The sequence below is a fragment of the Lissotriton vulgaris genome, chromosome 3_1 (assembly GCF_964263255.1).
Source record: "Lissotriton vulgaris chromosome 3_1, aLisVul1.2, whole genome shotgun sequence".
NCBI classification, from domain to species: Eukaryota; Metazoa; Chordata; class Amphibia; order Caudata; family Salamandridae; genus Lissotriton; species Lissotriton vulgaris.
The window spans coordinates 1,416,029,624-1,416,048,410 of NC_141689.1; the positions used below are offsets into that span (position 1 = coordinate 1,416,029,624).

Genomic DNA, 18,787 nt, shown 5'->3' on the forward strand with positions numbered 1-18,787 from the left:
CTCTCTGGGGCTTGAAGTCTGCCCCTTGCTCTCCTCTTCGATAAGGAAGTGTGTACTTTTAATATCTAATTTGGGTGTACCTCATCCAAATGCTGATAGACAAGAAAAATGACCCTTGCCTAGGTGAATGCCCAAGATGGCAATAGAGGTGGCTGATTTATTCCACATGGTATGGGTGTGTAAAATTACTTTCTGTGAATGTGTCTAAATGCTTGTGCCTGACACTTTTATGTAGACATACATTGCTATTTATTGTGATTTACTGTTGTATGTTCTACTAAAGGGAATACTGCAAATTTTAATCCTAAAGCAGTACCACTCTGTTGCTCAACTCTTCCTTTGCCTGATGTAAAATATTCTTTCTTCTGCACCTCTTTTCACAAACTTTTCTCTATTCTGATGAGTACGGCACAGGCTTGTGCCTTACTTCAAACACTATTATGTTTGTTATGTCATTGAAATATTCAAATTGACTTCTTGTCAAACATTCCTAAAATAAACTCTTTGCCCGGCTGGGTATAAGAAGAACTGTACATGGTGTCCGATTGTGGTCCATATGTTATCCAACTTTCTAGAAATTGTTTTGAGCTTAGGACCTTTGTTCTGTTGAAATAACCGATGCCCATGGTCCAAAGCCATTAAGTGGGTCCCCCTTGTTTACTAAAAAAAAAAATTCTAAATGCTTGTGCAGCAAATCAAGGTGCAAGAAGCGAAATGTTTGCAGAGGACTTCATTTTGAGAGTTATATCCCTCAGGGAAAAGTGGGGTATGCAGCCAAATTTGCTGATCTGGCATTCTAACAAACGAGCTTCTAATGAGTTGGAAGGTAGGCATATCTAGAATAGCACAAGGGACTAATGGAATGGACACAAAGTGAGTGGGAGGTAATTTGGGAATTAGTATAGTCAGGGGAGTCACTGAATGAAACACAAGAATTGAGAACTGTAAGAGGTCGTATGATGGGTCCCCTAGATCATATATATTTGTGATAGAAGAGTAAATAGCTTGATAATGGCACCAGATTATGCTTAGCTCTGCAGTTTGGTGACACGTGGAGCTAGCCCTAGAAAGGTAGGAGTGTAAGTGAGGAAGCAGAAGAGGCCAAGTTGATCTTTAAATAAATATTAAAATGATTATGTTTTGCTGTCCTACAAGATTGGACTGGGGACATATTCATGCACAATTAATGTAAGTGCTAAGAGAATTTGGGGCATATGTAGGTAATTCACATTTTGGAATTCTTAAATAGCGATTTTTAAGGAATCGCTATTTTAGAATTGCAAAATGAAATGTAGGTAAAAATTCGACATTATTTAGCGAATCTCAAAAATTCCTTAATTGCGATTAGCAAATTGTGAATCGCAATTAAGGAATGAGTGTCCCATTCATTCCTATGGGCCAAGAAGCCCATAGGAATGAATGGGGATACATTCTCAAATTGCGATTTTCCGTGAGAAAATCGCAATTTGAGAATCGCAATTCCAAGGGTGCCAGCCTGACCAAAGGACACCTGTTGCACCCCTGGAATGTGCCTGTAAGTACATGTGGAAAGGGGCGACCAATCGGTCCCCCCGAACGTATGGTGGAGTACCACGATCCCCCCGGGAAGCCATCTTGGGCGGGAGGCGAGTCTCGGCTGGTATGCCCGAAGCGGCGTAGCCGGGGCGCGGCTTTTTCCCGCCCTAGAGTGGGCTGGCCTAGACACCAACGCGGCCGGCCACGCCCTCGGAGGCAGGCGGGGGCGGGTTCACGCCCACCCTGAAGACGGATAAAAGGAGCGGAAGCCAAGAAAGCATCCTCTTGTTCCTGTGCTCTGAAGCTGCACCTCCCCGCTGCACGTGAGCTCGAGACGGAACGAAGAGCAATTTTGAGCGTTGTAATCCCTCTTTTTGTCTTACAGATATCCCGTCTAAGAATGCCCAAGAAGGTCGGAAAGTGGCTCGGGACCGAGGAGATGCTCCGCATACTCATGAAGGAGATAGCCGATCTAAAGAGAAAGGTTGAGGCTAAGGACGGGGAGGGAGGACCGAAACGGCCTTTACAGGGAACAATTCCCGGTGGAAAGAGCAAGAGGCCCAGAAGGGGAGCACTTGGGGGGAGGCCCCGGTTCCCGAAGCGCCACGAGAGGAGCCAACCCCGGCGCCAAAGGAGGGGAATCCAATCCCTGTGGTGGTCACCCCTGCGAACAGGGAGGATATGCCCCCCGAGTTAGCGGCGCAATTGGCAGCGTGGTTGGGAAACGATAGCGAGGGCGCCACGGCTGACGACGCCCGGGCAGTGATGAGGCAACTGCAGGAATCTAGGGAGGCTGCGAAGACGCCATCCTCTGTTACCCCACAGGTCCCGGCGGTTGGAAGTACAGCAGGCCCAAGTTCGGCGACAAGCGTGGGGTCTACTTCAGGTAAGCGGCCATTGCCGATTGCGGGGGGGAGTCTGCACCTTCTCGAAAGGAGAAGATTGCCCAGCACGTCCCACTAGAAGTCAAGGAATTGATTTGGGCGGATAAATATGTAAACATGTTTTCATTGCTTACCGACCATTACGAGATCGAGCATGTAAAGAGTCAAAAGGAGCTCATGCATCCGAGTGTTTGGCGCGCAAAAATGGCCGCCTTTAAGGTCGACGAGACCATTGGTACTTGGGGCAGAGCGTGGGGAATTTTTACTTCCATCATGGGGGAGCGCAGGCCTGAGTTGTTGACCGAGTTACCCATTTATCAGTCACGTATTATGGAGTATTCTGTGGCATATGGGGGCAATCAGTGGTTCTGCTATGATAATCTGTTTAGAAAAGCTAAAGAACACAACCCGTTGTTGTCTTTGGATTGTTACGACTCTGTGTCTTGGCAAAAAATGGAGAGTACAGGGATGTTGAAGGTGCCCTTAGTAGGGAGTAACTGGGGGGAATCCTCCCGCCAAAACTCTGGGGCGCCCTTTCGGACGGGTGCAGGTAACGAGTTCCACACGAAGCCGAGTGGCAGCACAGGTAAAAGGGAGATCTGTTGGAATTTTAACAGGGGCAAATGTACCAGGCCCCAGGGGTCATGCAAATTCAGACATGAGTGTGGGGGTGCGGGCAGCCATCCCATCCTGAGTCCATGTGCAGAGCCAAAACGGGTGATAACGGTGGTAAGGGAGGCGCCAAACAGGTCTAATATAGTCCGAGGGGCGCCTTTACCGACCCCGATTGATACCATGGCAATGATTCCTTGGCTCAGCGAATACCCAGATCATGCTTCCGCTGGGGTGTTACGGAACGGGTTTTCATATGGTTTCCGCATCCCAGTGGGGGATTTTCAGGGGGTACCGGACTGTAAGAATCAAATGTCGGTCTTACAGCACACGGCAGTGGTGCAGGTAAAGATTGGGAAAGAGGTGACTCGAGGTCGTGTCGCCGGTCCATTCGATTTGCCACCAGTTGCTAATTTTGTGTGTTCCCCTCTAGGGGTGGTTCCCAAGAAGGACCCGGGTGAGTTTCGGCTGATACACAATTTGTCAGCCCCACATGGTCTTTCCGTGAATGACGCGATAGACCCGGAAGTATGTTCGGTGCGGTACGCATCTTTCGATGAGGCCGTTGCCATGTTGAATCGCCTGGGGCCCGGGACGCTGATGGCCAAATCGGACATCGAATCAGCGTTCCGGTTGCTCCCGGTACACCCAGACGATCAGCGTCTCCTTGGTTTTCAGTTTCAGGGTCGCTATTACATGGATAAATGTATGCCAATGGGATGCTCGATTTCATGTGCCTATTTCGAGAAATTCAGTTGTTTTCTGCAGTGGGTATTCACGAGGAAGACAGGTTTTCAACATGTTATGCACTATCTCGATGACTTTCTGTTTCTGGGGGCAGCCGGGGATTCTGAGTGTGGACAGGCCTTACATGAATTTTGTGTCCTAATGAATCAATTCGGTGTGCCATTGGCGCCAGGTAAGACGGTGGGTCCCTCGACCTTAATCGAGTTTCTGGGGATCGAGTTCGACTCGGTGGAAGGTTGTTTTCGTTTACCTAAAGAAAAAGTGTTAAAATTCAGGTTATCCCTTGAGACATGTATTCGTGCAACGAAAGTGAACTTGCATCAATTGCAACAGGTGGTTGGTCAGTTGAATTTTGCCCTAAGAGTAATGCCGATGGCTCGCCCCTTTTCCCGCTCGATTACACAGTCCATGGTCGGCTTGAAGGAAGGACATCATCGTACGAGACTCTCGGCAGAGGTTCGCCAGGACATGCGCATTTGGATTGCATTACTGGCGGATTTCAATGGTCGAATTGTCTGGAATAAACCAGCAGTGTCTTCCGAGGAGTTGGGGCTATGGACAGACTCGGCGGGGAGTGTGGGTTTTGGCGCCATATTGGGTACACAATGGTCGGCTCAAAAATGGCCGTCATGGTGGCATGAGTGCGGGTTGACGAGTAACATTGCTTTTCTCGAACTGTTCCCTATTCTGGTGGCCTTGAAAACATGGCCAGAAGGGTTTAGGGATCACTCTGTGGTGTTCTGGTCTGATAACATGACCGTGGTTGAGTGTATCAATAGTCAGGCAGCACGTTGCAAATTGATTCTGAGACTGCTCAAGGAAATTGTGTTGTTGTGCATGCAACTAAATGTACTGTTTAGGGCGCGACACGTGCCGGGGGTGATGAACCAAGCGGCTGATGCGCTCTCTCGTTTCCGTATGCAGGCCTTCTGGGGTTTTCTGCCCACAGCGGACCCGGTGGCGGCACCCTTTCCCGAAGCTCTCTGGTCTCTCGGTGCCCCGAACTACAAGACCTCGTGGGAGAGAGTTTAGCACCCAGGACGAGGAAGGCATATGAAGGGGCGTTCCGTTCCTATTGGGCCTTTTTGGGTACTGCCGGGAGGGAGCTTTGGGGTCTGGAAGAGTGTGTAGTGAGATTCCTGCTCTCTTTACGTCACGCAGGCAAGTCAGTAGCTACGGCCCAGAGGCATCGGGCCGCCATTTCCTTCATGGCAAGGGCTCATGGGATCCAGGACCCGACAGCGTCTTTCGTTGTGCAAAAAGCGCTACGTGGGTGGCAACGCCTTGAGGGTCGCAGAGTAGACGATAGGCACCCGATAGGTCTGGATAGGTTGGCCCTGTTATTATCCGTGCTACCGGTAACATGTTCATCCCAGTACGAAGCAGTGTTGTTCCGAGCCGCATTTGCATTAGCATTCCATGGGGCTATGCGGGTAAGCGAATTAGTGGCAAAGAACAAGCAGGATACGATGGGGGGACTGTGCCGGGAACACATTCAGGTCAGGGAGGAGACGATGACGGTCTCGTTTGTCAAGTCCAAATCCGATCAGGATGCAATCGGGGACTGCGTAATCATCCAGAGGATCCCCGGGTCTGCCATGTGCCCTGTTGGGTGCGTAGAGGCATATTTAGCGCAGAGGGTGGCAGCATGGGGGGGGACCTTGTTAAGACACGCTGACGCCACCCCACTGACGAGGTTTCAGTTTCAGCGGGTGCTTGCGATGTCGATTTCTGCTGCAGGCTTGAACCCCGGCGACTTTGGGACCCATTCCTTTCGGATCGGGGCTGCTACGGAAGCTACAGCCAGGGGTCTGAATGTTGAACAAGTAAAACGTATGGGGCGTTGGTCCTCGAACTGTTATAAGAGGTATGTGCGGTTGCACATGTTGTGAAGCTGTAACGATGTACTCACGCTTCTTGTTTTTGTTTGGTTTTCAGTTGCGCAAGCCTACGAGGCGGGGCGGACTGTCCAGTCGACCCGACACCGGGGGGCCAGCGGTCAGACATTACCGGCTGTGAAAAAGGAGGTGTGGGTCGTGGGCCACTCATACGTGAGGCGTGAGGCGTGCCGCGGACGTATTCAAAGCAGGTGACATGATTCACGTGGCTGGGGAATACGGGTACAGTGTGTCCTTCTACGGAAAGGGCGGGCTCTGTATTGACCATTTTCGAACATTTTTTGAGGGTTTGTTAGGGCGGACAAGGTCACCCCCGTCTGTAGTCATAGTACATCTTGGGGGCAATGATTTGGTGACCACTGGTAGACGACTTCTTCTTGAGGCGATGCTTTCCACGGTAAGTTGGTTGGCGAGAAGAGTTCCAGGGTGCACAATTGCATGGTCCCATATGATCCCACGGAAAATGTGGCGGGGGGCTATTTCTGTTTCTGCTTTGAATCATTCAGTAAGGAAAATTAATAATAAAGTGAGTAGACTGTTCCGTTCAAGTACACTGCATTCTATTTCGCATGGTTGTATTAAAGGGGACAGTATGTATTCAGGGGATGGTGTTCATTTGTCCCGGATGGGGAACGAGTTACTCATAGGAGACCTGATAGCCTGGCTAAAGACTTTATGAAATGACCTTTAGGCAGGAGTGTTGTGGGGGGTCCGGATAGCCGGTCAACTATCCGGCCTGTGGCGGTAAGGTCATGATCGGTGAGCAGTAATTCGAAGATCCCTATGAGGGGGCGTCACCCATTACGGATGGGAGCGCGCGGGGGAGGTGGCCAATTGGCCCCTCAACGGGGAGGCGGTCCTGTCTAAGGAGAGGCCGCCGGAAGGAAAGGAAAGGTGGTCAAGTCCCCTTCCTGGATTGGAGGGGCTACGGCCCCTCCTGGGGAATTTCCCGGGGCCAGGACATCTGCGACGGCAGATGGGTAAGTTGTGTGGGGTGCGGGAGGGGGTTTACGCTACCTTTTTAGACACCTCACACGAGTCCTCGAACGACCGTTAAATGGCGTCGAGTTTATTGGGGCCCCCGTCAAGTACAAAGGGAAATTGGTAGATGCACTTGAGGTACGCCTCTGTGCGGTCGCTCCTCTCACAAGTGAGGGGGGTATTTCTGGTTTAGGGATCTGACACCGGTTACGACCTTGCCGTTGGCCCTTAACGTTAGGATGTACAATTTCAAGTCAAATGTTTTGTAGGATGTTAGTTCGGCTAGGAGAACCTTTGTATTAGAGATCTGTTAAGGTTAGCCAAACATCGTAATGTGGAAATGAAATTGTACATTATATGAAACTGTTATTTTAATGTTTTCTTTTGTTTCATATTTTAATAAATACGGCCGGGAAGGGTGACTCCCTTCCCGCCTTCCAAAAGCTCAAGAACTGTTTCCGGTTTCCCAATTCTTGGGGACTGTGTTGAGAGGGGGTGGCGGGTATCTCGGCCATATGGAAAGGGGCGACCAATCGGTCCCCCCGAACGTATGGTGGAGTACCACGATCCCCCCGGGAAGCCATCTTGGGCGGGAGGCGAGTCTCGGCTGGTATGCCCGAAGCGGCGTAGCCGGGGCGCGCCTTTTTCCCGCCCTAGAGTGGGCTGGCCTAGACACCAACGCGGCCGGCCACGCCCTCGGAGGCAGGCGGGGGCGGGTTCACGCCCACCCTGAAGACGGATAAAAGGAGCGGAAGCCAAGAAAGCATCCTCTTGTTCCTGTGCTCTGAAGCTGCACCTCCCCGCTGCACGTGAGCTCGAGACGGAACGAAGAGCAATTTTGACCCACCCACCAGCCCCTGAGGACAGCGATTCGTTGTGAATACAGTTGATATAGTATCTTTTTGTTTTCTCTGTTTTCTTACAGGTGGTGATGATTGTCGTGAAATTTCTTAAAGATGCAATAAAGATTGGTTATTTTTCAGTATGTTTTGCAAATAAAAGTAATTTTGAACAAGGATTGATCCGTATTTACGCTTGATAATAAATGTTGTTTTGCTTTGTAAATCTTAGTAACTTAGGTAGAACTGTCGTATTTATTTTGGTCGGGCGGTAAGGTCATGATCGGTGAGCAGTAATTCGAAGATCCCTATGAGGGGGCGTCACCCATTACGGATGGGAGCGCGCGGGGGAGGTGGCCAATTGGCCCCTCAACGGGGAGGCGGTCCTGTCTAAGGAGAGGCCGCCGGAAGGAAAGGAAAGGTGGTCAAGGCCCCTTCCTGGATAGGAGGGGCTACGGCCCCTCCTGGGGAATTTCCCGGGGCCAGGACATCTGCGACGGCAGATGGGTAAGTTGTGTGGGGTGCGGGAGGGGGTTTACGCTACCTTTTTAGACACCTCACACGAGTCCTCGAACGACCGTTAAATGGCGTCAAGTTTATTGGGGCCCCCGTCAAGTACAAAGGGAAATTGGTAGATGCACTTGAGGTACGCCTCTGTGCGGTCGCTCCTCTCACAAGTGAGGGAGGTATTTCTGGTTTAGGGATCTGACACCGGTTACGACCTTGCCGTTGGCCCTTAACGTTAGGATGTACAATTTCAAGTCAAATGTTTTGTAGGATGTTAGTTCGGCTAGGAGAACCTTTGTATTAGAGATCTGTTAAGGTTAGCCAAACATCGTAATGTGGAAATGAAATTGTACATTATATGAAACTGTTATTTTAATGTTTTCTTTTGTTTCATATTTTAATAAATACGGCCGGGAAGGGTGACTCCCTTCCCGCCTTCCAAAAGCTCAAGAACTGTTAACGGTTTCCCAATTCTTGGGGACTGTGTTGAGAGGGGGTGGCGGGTATCTCGGCCATATGGCGCACAGACATGCCCTAAGGGCATGTCTGTGCGCCACATGGCACTTTGAATTAAAAAAAAAAATTATTTTGAAAGTAAATTGCAAAATACCATCTACTTGGAGTAGGTGGTATTTTGCGATTCCTTAAGCCCAATTTCTAAGGTACCCCTACATAGCATTTAAGGAATCGCAAAATTGTGATTCCTTAAATGCTTGAGCAAAATAAGGAATCGCAATTTTTGCGATTCCTTATTTTGCAATGTGGCACCTACATACCAAATCGCCGTTTGCGATTCACAAATGCCAGAATTCTGTGAATTCCGGCATTTGCAAATCGCAATCGCCTACCTACATATGCCCCTATCAGTTAAATATTAACAAAAAAAAAGGTTTACAATCCCAGTTATGTTTTTTTCTTTGCATCTGTGGTGTTAGTTGTGCAGATATAACTCTGAGACTGAAGACACAAGTATCTAAGGCAACGTCAAAATATAAAACCCAAAGTGAACAAGCAACTCACACATGATTATAAAGAACTTGAGAGCTCAGGCAATGTCAGAGGGCTGGGTCAACTCAGGTGGGAGGGGGTGCAGTGGTGGAGTGGCTTGGAACAAGTTTATGTAGCCCATTTAATTGCAAAAAACTCTAAGAAAGGCAGAAAACCCAATCCCACTTATTACATAATACACCTTCTGGATTCCTTTCTTATTACATTTATTTCACAGATAGTTCAGTAACTAGCAAAAATACTTTGATAGTGATTGCTTAAAATATCTTTTTGCAAAAAGTCATAAAAAGTCTATTCTTGTGTTTATTGCCGCAGTACAAATTCGACAATTAAACCAACATATCTGAATTGAAAAGTATTCCTCTGTTAGTGTAAATGATTGATTGGCTATAACATTATAAAGGTACGTGTCCTTCAGTCTGATCTCTCCCTGCTTATGGTGATCCACAATTTCCATACAATGTAAAGTAGAGTTTACTTTGACCATATATATGAATAAGATCTCTAGAGCTGAGATCTACCAGATGGTCTAGTCTAAACCAAAAACCAAAAATTATGATCTTGGTAGTAGGATAAGGATAATCAGATTAAGTCTGGGCTGCACTTTCAATTGAAATGCTAAATTCTCATACATTTTACGTAATTTGCGAAATTTCAAATGAAGCATGTTTGCATAATTTCCTCCAGGAGACATTTTATGCTCACACAAGTCTCCAGTCAGTATTTCGCATGACTGTTCTTTAAAATGACGTATGCCGTACCATGAAAAGTCACATAAAACATTAGTTAAAAACATTTCAAGTTACATGCATTCTTTTGTGTACTTTAAAAAAAATGTAAACATGCAATTTTCTCCACCCTTAATTCCTCGCTTTTAAGATTATATTTTCATAAAGTTCATTCAAAAATACAAGCATATTTGTGCCACTCACCCGGTGAATGATTCCAGCTGAATGAAGGTGCTTGATGCCACACAGCATTTGGTACAATAAATAAGACATTCTTTCATGGTCCAGCTCCATCTGAATCACCTGGCACAAGTTGGCATCCATTAACTCCATCACCAGGTAACTAACAACAGATAAAGTTGGCAAAGTTACCTTTTACTCATACTATCATTAAAGAAATCCTTATAACTTTAGGTTTATCTTGGTCTTACTTCATCAGCATTTGGCATGCATTAGTTTTGATTACCAAACCATCCCAAACTAAAGTCAGCTATATTTGTAAGTGATTTGTGACTTCATGAGCTCTCAGTCCTATTCGTGATTGAAGGTGAATTCACTACAAGCAAGTTTTGCCTAACTTGAATTCTGTCTGCTGGTTGGCATCTGCAAAGACTTCCTGTGTTACCCTTTTGTGCTAGGGGCTCAGAGATAGCAAAGAATGATGAATGTTGTCATTGAAGGCTGGGTTGGCTACAAGTCATTTTCGTGAATTTGAACGCCCAGTTTTGCTAAGAGAGAAAGTCCAATTCCGTTATAATCTGACAGGGCATTTCAGTAAACCTCACAGAGATGATTTTCAATCAGAATCAGCACTGGTAATTAGGGGGAAACATCCTTTACAACAAAACTTTTTCCACGCTGTACCTTTACAACGCAGGATTTACAACGCAAGTCGTTATAACGACTTGCGCTGGAGGGCGCTGTAGGATAGGGAATAGTTTAATTAACTATCCAAAACCTTCCCTGCTATCCATGGGGACTGGAGTTGGAATAGTAAATTAAACTATTCACTATCCAGCGCCCCCCAACGCAAGTTGAGGTAACTACTTGTGTTGTAAAACCTGCGTTGTAAAGGTATGCATGGAAAAAGCATGCGCTGTAACGACATACATCCGTAAATAGGGGCACCCATCCTGATCATGGATCCAGCAGCTATAATTGAGCAGGATTCAGGATCTGGGTCAGCCTCTGTGAAATGTGTTCATTTTGTCCCAAGGAAATGTGCTAACACCGAGACAGGATCAGTGACATCCACACAGCTTTATGGTCAAGCAACAACCTGCAGAGCTGCGACCCGTGCAGGTAAGAGTGGTGGGACCTTTGGGGATTTCAACGGACGACGAGGGCAAATTAATTATTTATTTAATTTTCCCTCGTGGACGTCTGGTAAATGCCCCCGCCATCCTGGCCACACCTCTCTTACCTGCACGGGACACAGTTGAAATTGCAGGAGGTAACGGGGATCTCTCACTTTCAATTTCAGCTGAGCTCAACCCAAACGCCTCACTCAAAGTGTCATCAATACTCTTTTTGTTCGAGTCTCATACTGGTTGAGGGCTAGCTGGAGCTTTAACACCTTGATGCCAATGCCGTCGAGAAAATAAAGACAGTCAGCACACCACTTCAAAAGTGCTTTAAGGTAATCTCTGATTTAGAGGTAGGTTTTTGAGTTTTCCAAGTTCTTTATGTAAGAGATAGGCATGCACTGCAAGAAGGTCAGATATATTTGCCTATATCAGCAATTACACTAATAGCCATTTATGTAGCACTTTCCCAGAAGTCTTTAATACTGCCTAAAGGGGGCTTTTTTCGCATCCTTAGAAAAATGAAATATTTAGAAAAAAACAGTACGTTTCTACACTTATGCTTTACAGATTGAATCTAGCACCTCAATACCAGTTCATAAAGCACTGAGCTATATTACCAGGATGATAACTTGTAATCACATGTACCACACGGATCACTGAACAAAAACAGCAACACACTGAGGTGTAAAATACTAATCTGTGACCTACGTATTACACAGTGTGCTTTACAAAAGGCACATTAACACTTTATGTGTTTATTGATTATTTAAGCCTGTGACTAGGCTTCGCACAGCTTTCCCAAGCAAGTTCACTAATCATTAGATATATCTAAGATCTCTGCTGGATATCATACAAGTCTTTATTCCCAGTTCATATATGTCTCCTAACTTGTCATATGTTATCCTAACACCCTGAAGCATGGCATCCTTGAGCTCTGGGATGCCAATTATCCTTTCAGTTCTGACATCTCACCCCACAATGGCACACCCACAGTTACCTTACTCTTCCATCCTATCAGTGCTGTGGCTTTCCTACAATTCACAATTTTTCTAGGATTAGGTATGCTCAGTTTTCTGTAACCCCATAAATCACACAGGCACGTGCTCTACCCTCCATGAGATCTCACTCTGTGTGAACAGTATTCTGCCCATGGCAAAAGAGGCAGCCATTAACCACTGCCTGAAACGATGTCGTCCAATAGCTTTTTTCTTCTTGGATCTCAATCAAACAGTTACACATGGCAAAGGCTCCTAGAGTAATTATAGGTGCTCTGTTATTCCAAAGAAGTCCTTTCAATAGTCCCTGTAGTCTCGTGAATTCCAGCTCTGTATCTTACGTAGTATGCACAATATGTAGGAACATGCAACTAAAGAGGCAGACACTTTCAGCCTTAAACCTTCAACAAATCTCACTAACTCCAACTTGAGGCTAAGACTGTGGGAAAGTGTATTGCTTTTGGATACCTTAATCCATAGTATTTAAAATGTTCTCTTTATAGATGTAATGGGAACTTCAACTGAATATCTATGGGTCTGATTTGTGGACGGGTTACTCTGTCACAATGGTGACGGATATCCCGTCCCCTGAAATATAAATCCCCTAGGCTATAAAGGGATTTAAAATTTGACGGATGGGATCTGTCACCTCTATAATGGAGTAACCCGTACGCTAATATCTAAATCAGGCCCTAAGTCTCTTCTGTGAACTGGGAAGACTACTTTATTCCCTCTAATAATCTTCAGCCTTGTATTTTCCCTATAAAGTTCTAATACATCTAATGCCACCAGGACTGACCATTGTGCGTTCCTACTGTGTCCCATCAATTGTATATTCTTCTCCCCCTACCAAGATAAATCTTCATAACAAGCCCTCTTCATAGACAGGTTGCTAGGGGCTGTAACACAAACAGTAATGGTAATAGTGGATGTCTCTGTCTCATTTCCATATTATTATGAAGAGCTTTATGGTCCCATCATTAAAATCTGCTGCTGATGCTATTGGGTTATTATGCAAAACTTCCACCAACTCCTTAACGCGGGTCACATATTTATAATCTTCAATGCCATGCACATGAGCCCCCCCCCCCACTTCAGTGAATCAGTGGCCTCGACGTCCAGGGGAAGGATCGTGAGGGGTCCAGGTATGTGGAAAGCATGTCTCAGGATGTTATGGTAAATCTGGATATTCCGCCTGGTGAACTCTCTAAAAAAATCTTATTGATCCAGATGCAATTGATTAAATCTTTTGTAATTAGGAAATACATTCCTGCTATTAACCTCAAGCGTGTTACCTCTGGCTTGAGGACAAATGTGGGAATCAATCACCAACATCATGGATTTACTGTTCTTTTTCCTTCCAACAAAACAAGAGAGGAGTGATTGAGATACCATTAGTTAGGTCCTTGACCCTCTAAATAGTTTTTCATCTATCATGGAAATGAAACAATGTTCTCACCTTGAAATCGAATTGGGTGGTGATAAAAAGGATGGGAAGTCCAGTTGCTACTCATGCTGACTGTATAATGTGTTCAGTATACCTAGATCTTCTATGAATGTTTCTACCTAAATGGCCCCTATGTCTGCATTTCTCTTTCTTAACCTATTGCTTCCTACTATCACTGCACTGAGGTCCCCTCCAACTATTATATGCCTCACTGAATCATCTGCAGTCATCGTCCACAAGTTTACAGAAAGTCTTAAGTGAATGAATGCCTGGTATTCACATTTAACTGCCTGTCCACTTTACGTCCCCCACTGAGCATCCTCCCAGGCAGTCCGTTCATATTTTTTCCATGTAAGATAGGCAACCCTTCATTTTAATATCAATAATCCACTTGACCCTGATGGGAATTCCCATGGAACTGTGGTGGGCCCTGCCAGAAAATCTACGGTTGTCTCTTAGAAAGTATATTTCCCATGAGATCACAATGTTGTGATTTTGATTTTGTCTTTTGATTAACTCTGTTACCACCCTTCGTCTATTTTGTCCAAACAGCCCTTAACATTTCAAGTCATGAACCAGAGGTGGAATCCTCAACCACTGAAATTATAACAATTCATCTCCCCTTTTTCTGTCCTTTCACTTTTTTACTCTGTTGCCACCACTTACTTTATCCCATCTTTCTTTAAATGTCTCTGTTACTCCATTTCATTGTTAAAGCCTTCCTTAAACTCCCACCCCCATATTGCATCTAAGAGGAACCTATCACCCAAAAAACACCTTTATCGCTTTGAACTAACCTTATGTAAAATAATAGCTTGTCTTTTCCCTTCTAGAAACTCCTTTACACCCTATCAAGCATTTGGTGATGCAGATTGTCAAAAATTTGGTTTTGAATTTGGGAGGGAGAGACTCTGACCATGTTAGTAAACACAATCTGAGTAAGGCAAAACACTGTTCTGAGAGAATCTTTACTCCACCTCTGGCAACTAGAACCTAGATATACTTCAGAGCCATCAAAAACAAGTGAGTGGTTAACTGGCTCCTAGGCACAGTTAGAGGCTGGCCGCAATGGAATAGAGGTCAGGAACTCCAAGTCGGCTGTCCTAGTCAAAGCTTTTAACTTTGGACATGGTCTCTGAAATGGAAGCCAAAATCTTCAAGTGGGCCAAGATCCAAGGCTTTGCACATCAAGTGTACCTCAAAATTCAAAATGTCATCATCCCACTCCTGCTGAAGCTTCTGGTTTGGATGCCAAAAGCTTCTAGTACAACAAAGCCATATCCAGTGGACCCTGATGGTGCTTCATCAATCGGACAGATTCACTGCCTCAGCCTGGTTGAAAGTTTTACATTTAGACTTAGTCCCTTTCTTGGAAGTCTGAATCCTTCAGCTGGGAAAAGATGGAAGTTGTACCCGGGCAGGGCTCCACGAGGCCGGATTCCATTACTGTGCAGCACCACCAAAGTGGTTTTCAGAGAAGTAAAATACTCTGAGCAGGAAGAACCTAAATTTCTTGACCGCTTAGGGTTCGGCCTGCCTGGGCAAGCCTCTGCACCTTGTCCCGGTACTTAAGAGGTGGAAAAAAGATTAGGTTCTGCTATTCTTCGACTACTAAGAATGTTCCTTGTGGTCAGTCCTGTACCCCCTAGCTGCTCCACAGGAGACTTGTAGGCACCAGGTCTTTCTCCAGGCATCTCTGCTGCAGGGACCAGTGCTCTCTGGTCAGCTGGGACCCTTTGGAATCAGAAGCACTTCTATTGTTTGTTTTGTTGAAGCCAGCAAACAAAGGCCAACTACTTGACCCTTAAAGAGTATTCCTAGTCCATGAGTGCCTGCAGGATCTAGCAGTTCTTTAGTGAGTCCTATTTTTCCAGTAGGAGTCAATAGTCTTATTCAGGAGAGTCTTCTCTTTCAGGTGCACTCTTCACAGACACACAAATGTTCTTCTGAGGTGGTTATTGAAATGCCAGATTTATCCTGTGCACTAGCCAGTAATTGGAGACATTCTTCAGTCCAATACTAACAATTGTCTTGCAGTCTCCCACCTACCTTTGCCACACTTCCTCCTTGTCTTGCAGTAAAATTACACAGGGGGACCTGTTTCAATATGGCAGAACCCTTCTGTCACCAGGGAGGCCTGTATTTAGCTTATTGCTACTGCCCTATTCTTGCAAGGCAAGGTCCGAACTGATTTTGGCCTCAACTGTGACTGAAGCTGGACTGTCTAGATGGGTCTGAGAATGAATAGGAGCAGCCTTCCCTTGCTTCTACAATATACTTGCGGAGGCACTTGGGATAAACTGACCTAGCACTTCTGCCAACAGTATTTTCCACCCCAACTAGCTAATTCCTCCTGAGTGGTCAACAGGTAGTATCCCCCCACCACTCCTTATTGGCTCAGAGACAGGCTACTGCCCTTTGAGTCGGGTCATTATGTCTCCCAGGCAAGGATGTGTATTCCAACTTTGAGGGTTTGATGAGTGGTGTAACTAGTTTTAACAAGACATAGGCCTGTACTGTGGTAAAAAAAAGGGGGGGGGGGCATCCACACTGAAATAGCTTTTAGGCCTTCAGTCACTGCGAGGGCACACGGTTTAGCTATAGAGTGCACCACTCTTTCATATATTAGGCACTCTACCTTCAGGCCCGGCCCGTGCAGGGCGTTATACCGGGGCAGTGACATCAGGCGGGGGAGGGGCAGGGTGGGGTTTTTTAAAATGCGGGATATGGACCATTACAGGCAAGTAACGAAAAAAAAAAAACGAGTTTCGTTGCCTACGCTGCATCACATTTGGTGATGCAGCGTAGGCAACGAAATTTGTTGATGTAATGTGACTTGACACAACATTCCTGACTTAGCGAAATTATTGTTTGAAGAGAGTTAATATGCAAATGAATTTGATGATCGACTGTTGCTGCTTTAGCTTTTTTTCTAAATTCCCTTTAAAACCCGCAGTTTAAAACATGTTGCTTTTATATGGCATCAGGCCTTTTATTTTAAAGTTCATTTTTCTTATAAATAGGTTGAAACAATCGGTCTCCACTCCATCAAAGACCATCCCTGCATTGTGTTGTGTGATGTGTGAATGTCTAAGTATGTGTGTAGCTGGTATGTTTGTGTGGAGTAAGAACCACTGGTAATTTTGTGTTGCTGCTCTTTTTTATATTTATGTATATATTTATTCATTGGATTGTTTCAACCTATTTATAAGAAAATGAACTTTAAAATAAAAGATAATTTTGATAAATCAGAGCCAATGTACTTCTGAAGTGTCCTTCGTGGGTTCTGGGTACGTCATATAATACATTGGACCTCGTTGAGGCCATCTATTAGACCATACAGGGCAGGTTCTCCTTTCTTGTTTGATTTGTACTTTCCCCGTCAACCTGCCTTTAATTGATGTGGGGTCCCTCTCTGGTTTGAACTGTCTACCTTTAGACCATACAACATTCCCTTTAGCATGATTTGTTAATATAGAAAAATAGTATTTCCTAAATTGGGAAGGCATGTTTCCTTTCCATGTCCTACTGCAGTGCCTTTGAACTATAGCCCTGCCAGGACCCAATGATGTCCCTGTTAGACACATATTTTGGATTTTGTCATGTGGGTAATGTATACTCATGATATCAGGGAGAAATATTTATCACACCCCACCTGAGAGACCTGCTCTGGCTCCCCGTCAACAAGAGGATAACCTTCAAGCTCCTCATCCACGCACACAAGGATCTCCACAATGCCGGCCCAGCGTACATCAACAAACGACTCAGCTTCTACGCCCCTACCCGCAAGCTCCCCTTCGCCGACCTCACCCTCACCACAGTGCCGTGCATCCCAAGAATAACCACCAGCGGCAGATCCTTCTCCCACCTCTCTATGGCCGACCCAAGACCTCATGGCCTTCAGAAGACTTCTCAAGACCTGGCTCTTCGATCAGCACCCCCCACCCCCCCCCAAGCGCCTTGAGTCCCTCATGGGTATGTAGCACGCTTAACACATGTCCTGATTGATTGATTGATTGATTATGCCTGAGTATTCAGAGTCATTTCAGTAATTACATGTTACACTTGCAATGCAAAATTACCAAGATTCTGTGATTACTACAGCTGGAGTCACTTCGAGTATTTTGGGGGCAAATATACTACCCCGGGAGCACAGGAACAACTAACTAAGAGAGAGAGAGAATATGCTGGATAATGGGTACTAATTTCCATGTCCTGTAGCCATTAGCGCTATTTTCTTAGTGTAAAATGAACCCTTGGGCCCATTTTGGATACAAAGTTACATTTTACACTCAGAAAATAGCGCTAAATGCTGGTTTATGCTTCTCCCACAATTACACATAATTACAAGTAATTCTGTGATAATTATGAGTAATTACACAAGTGAGCCAGTAACACTCACCCCTAATGCACTCACAGTAGGCACGACCTTAATTCCTATGATAGGGGTGCATTTTCTGCACCATCCACTGTGGTCTCTGAGGTCAATTAGGTGAAATCAATTTTGCATCACCATTTTAGGGTCAAAGCACACACACTGTGGCACTGAATAACAGTGTCACAATGCTTGCAGTCCTACTACCAGCAAAAACTTGGGCCCAGAAAAACAATATTAATTGGAGCTGGCCATGCAGAAACGGAAAGTGTGTTAAATTTGCCCAAATTAGGCTTTGTTTCCTACCAAATATGTTGGTGTTATTTGTCCTGCTAATCCTTTAAAATATCTCCTTTCAATGCATTACCTCTACTTCTTTCAGGTCTCCCCAAAACTCATTATCACACGTTATGCTACTTATAACCGTCTCCTCATCGTTCCCGACACTCTCATCTCCTAGATCCTCTCCATTTACACCCACTTTAAAATGTCTGTCACCCAAGTCTCTCATTTGCCCTTTGTTTCAAGTCTGTGAGCTTCGTCTAATGACTCTTCTTCGTGTCCCTTTTGGTTTGTATGCTTTGTCAATTGTGTTTGCCTTTGTTTTTGCTCTTAACGTCTTCACATTTGAGCTTCAGCTTCGCTCTCTTTCAGTTGCAAAAAGTTCCAAGCCTCCTGCAGTATATTGAAAAAATTTATTGTGATTCTTCATTGCTTATTTATCAAAAATCATTGCAATTAAAAACAATAAAATCATGAATAAAAACAAATCCCTTATTCACAAACTAATATACAAGTGTACACTCATAAAAGGAAGGTTGTTTCTATGGTTACATGCCGCACCACCAGAACATTGATACCATGATTGCACTTCTTTAATCACAGTTGTTAAAAATGCATTAATCAAATAACATATGATAGTCTGGTTCCCAGGGATGTACAAT

General features: G+C 45.3%; 1 protein-coding gene across 2 annotated transcripts in view; it reads right to left on the reverse strand.

Annotated features, from left to right (window-relative positions):
• Nucleotides 1–18,787, reverse strand: part of MAPK10 (mitogen-activated protein kinase 10) — a 561,444-nt gene that overhangs the window by 349,293 nt on the left and 193,364 nt on the right. For both annotated transcript variants that reach the window (XM_086961881.1, XM_086961882.1), the window contains exon 4: nt 9,924–10,062. In XM_086961881.1, the coding sequence (XP_086818007.1) occupies nt 9,924–10,062 (139 nt within the window). The remainder of the gene's footprint in view (nt 1–9,923; nt 10,063–18,787) is intronic.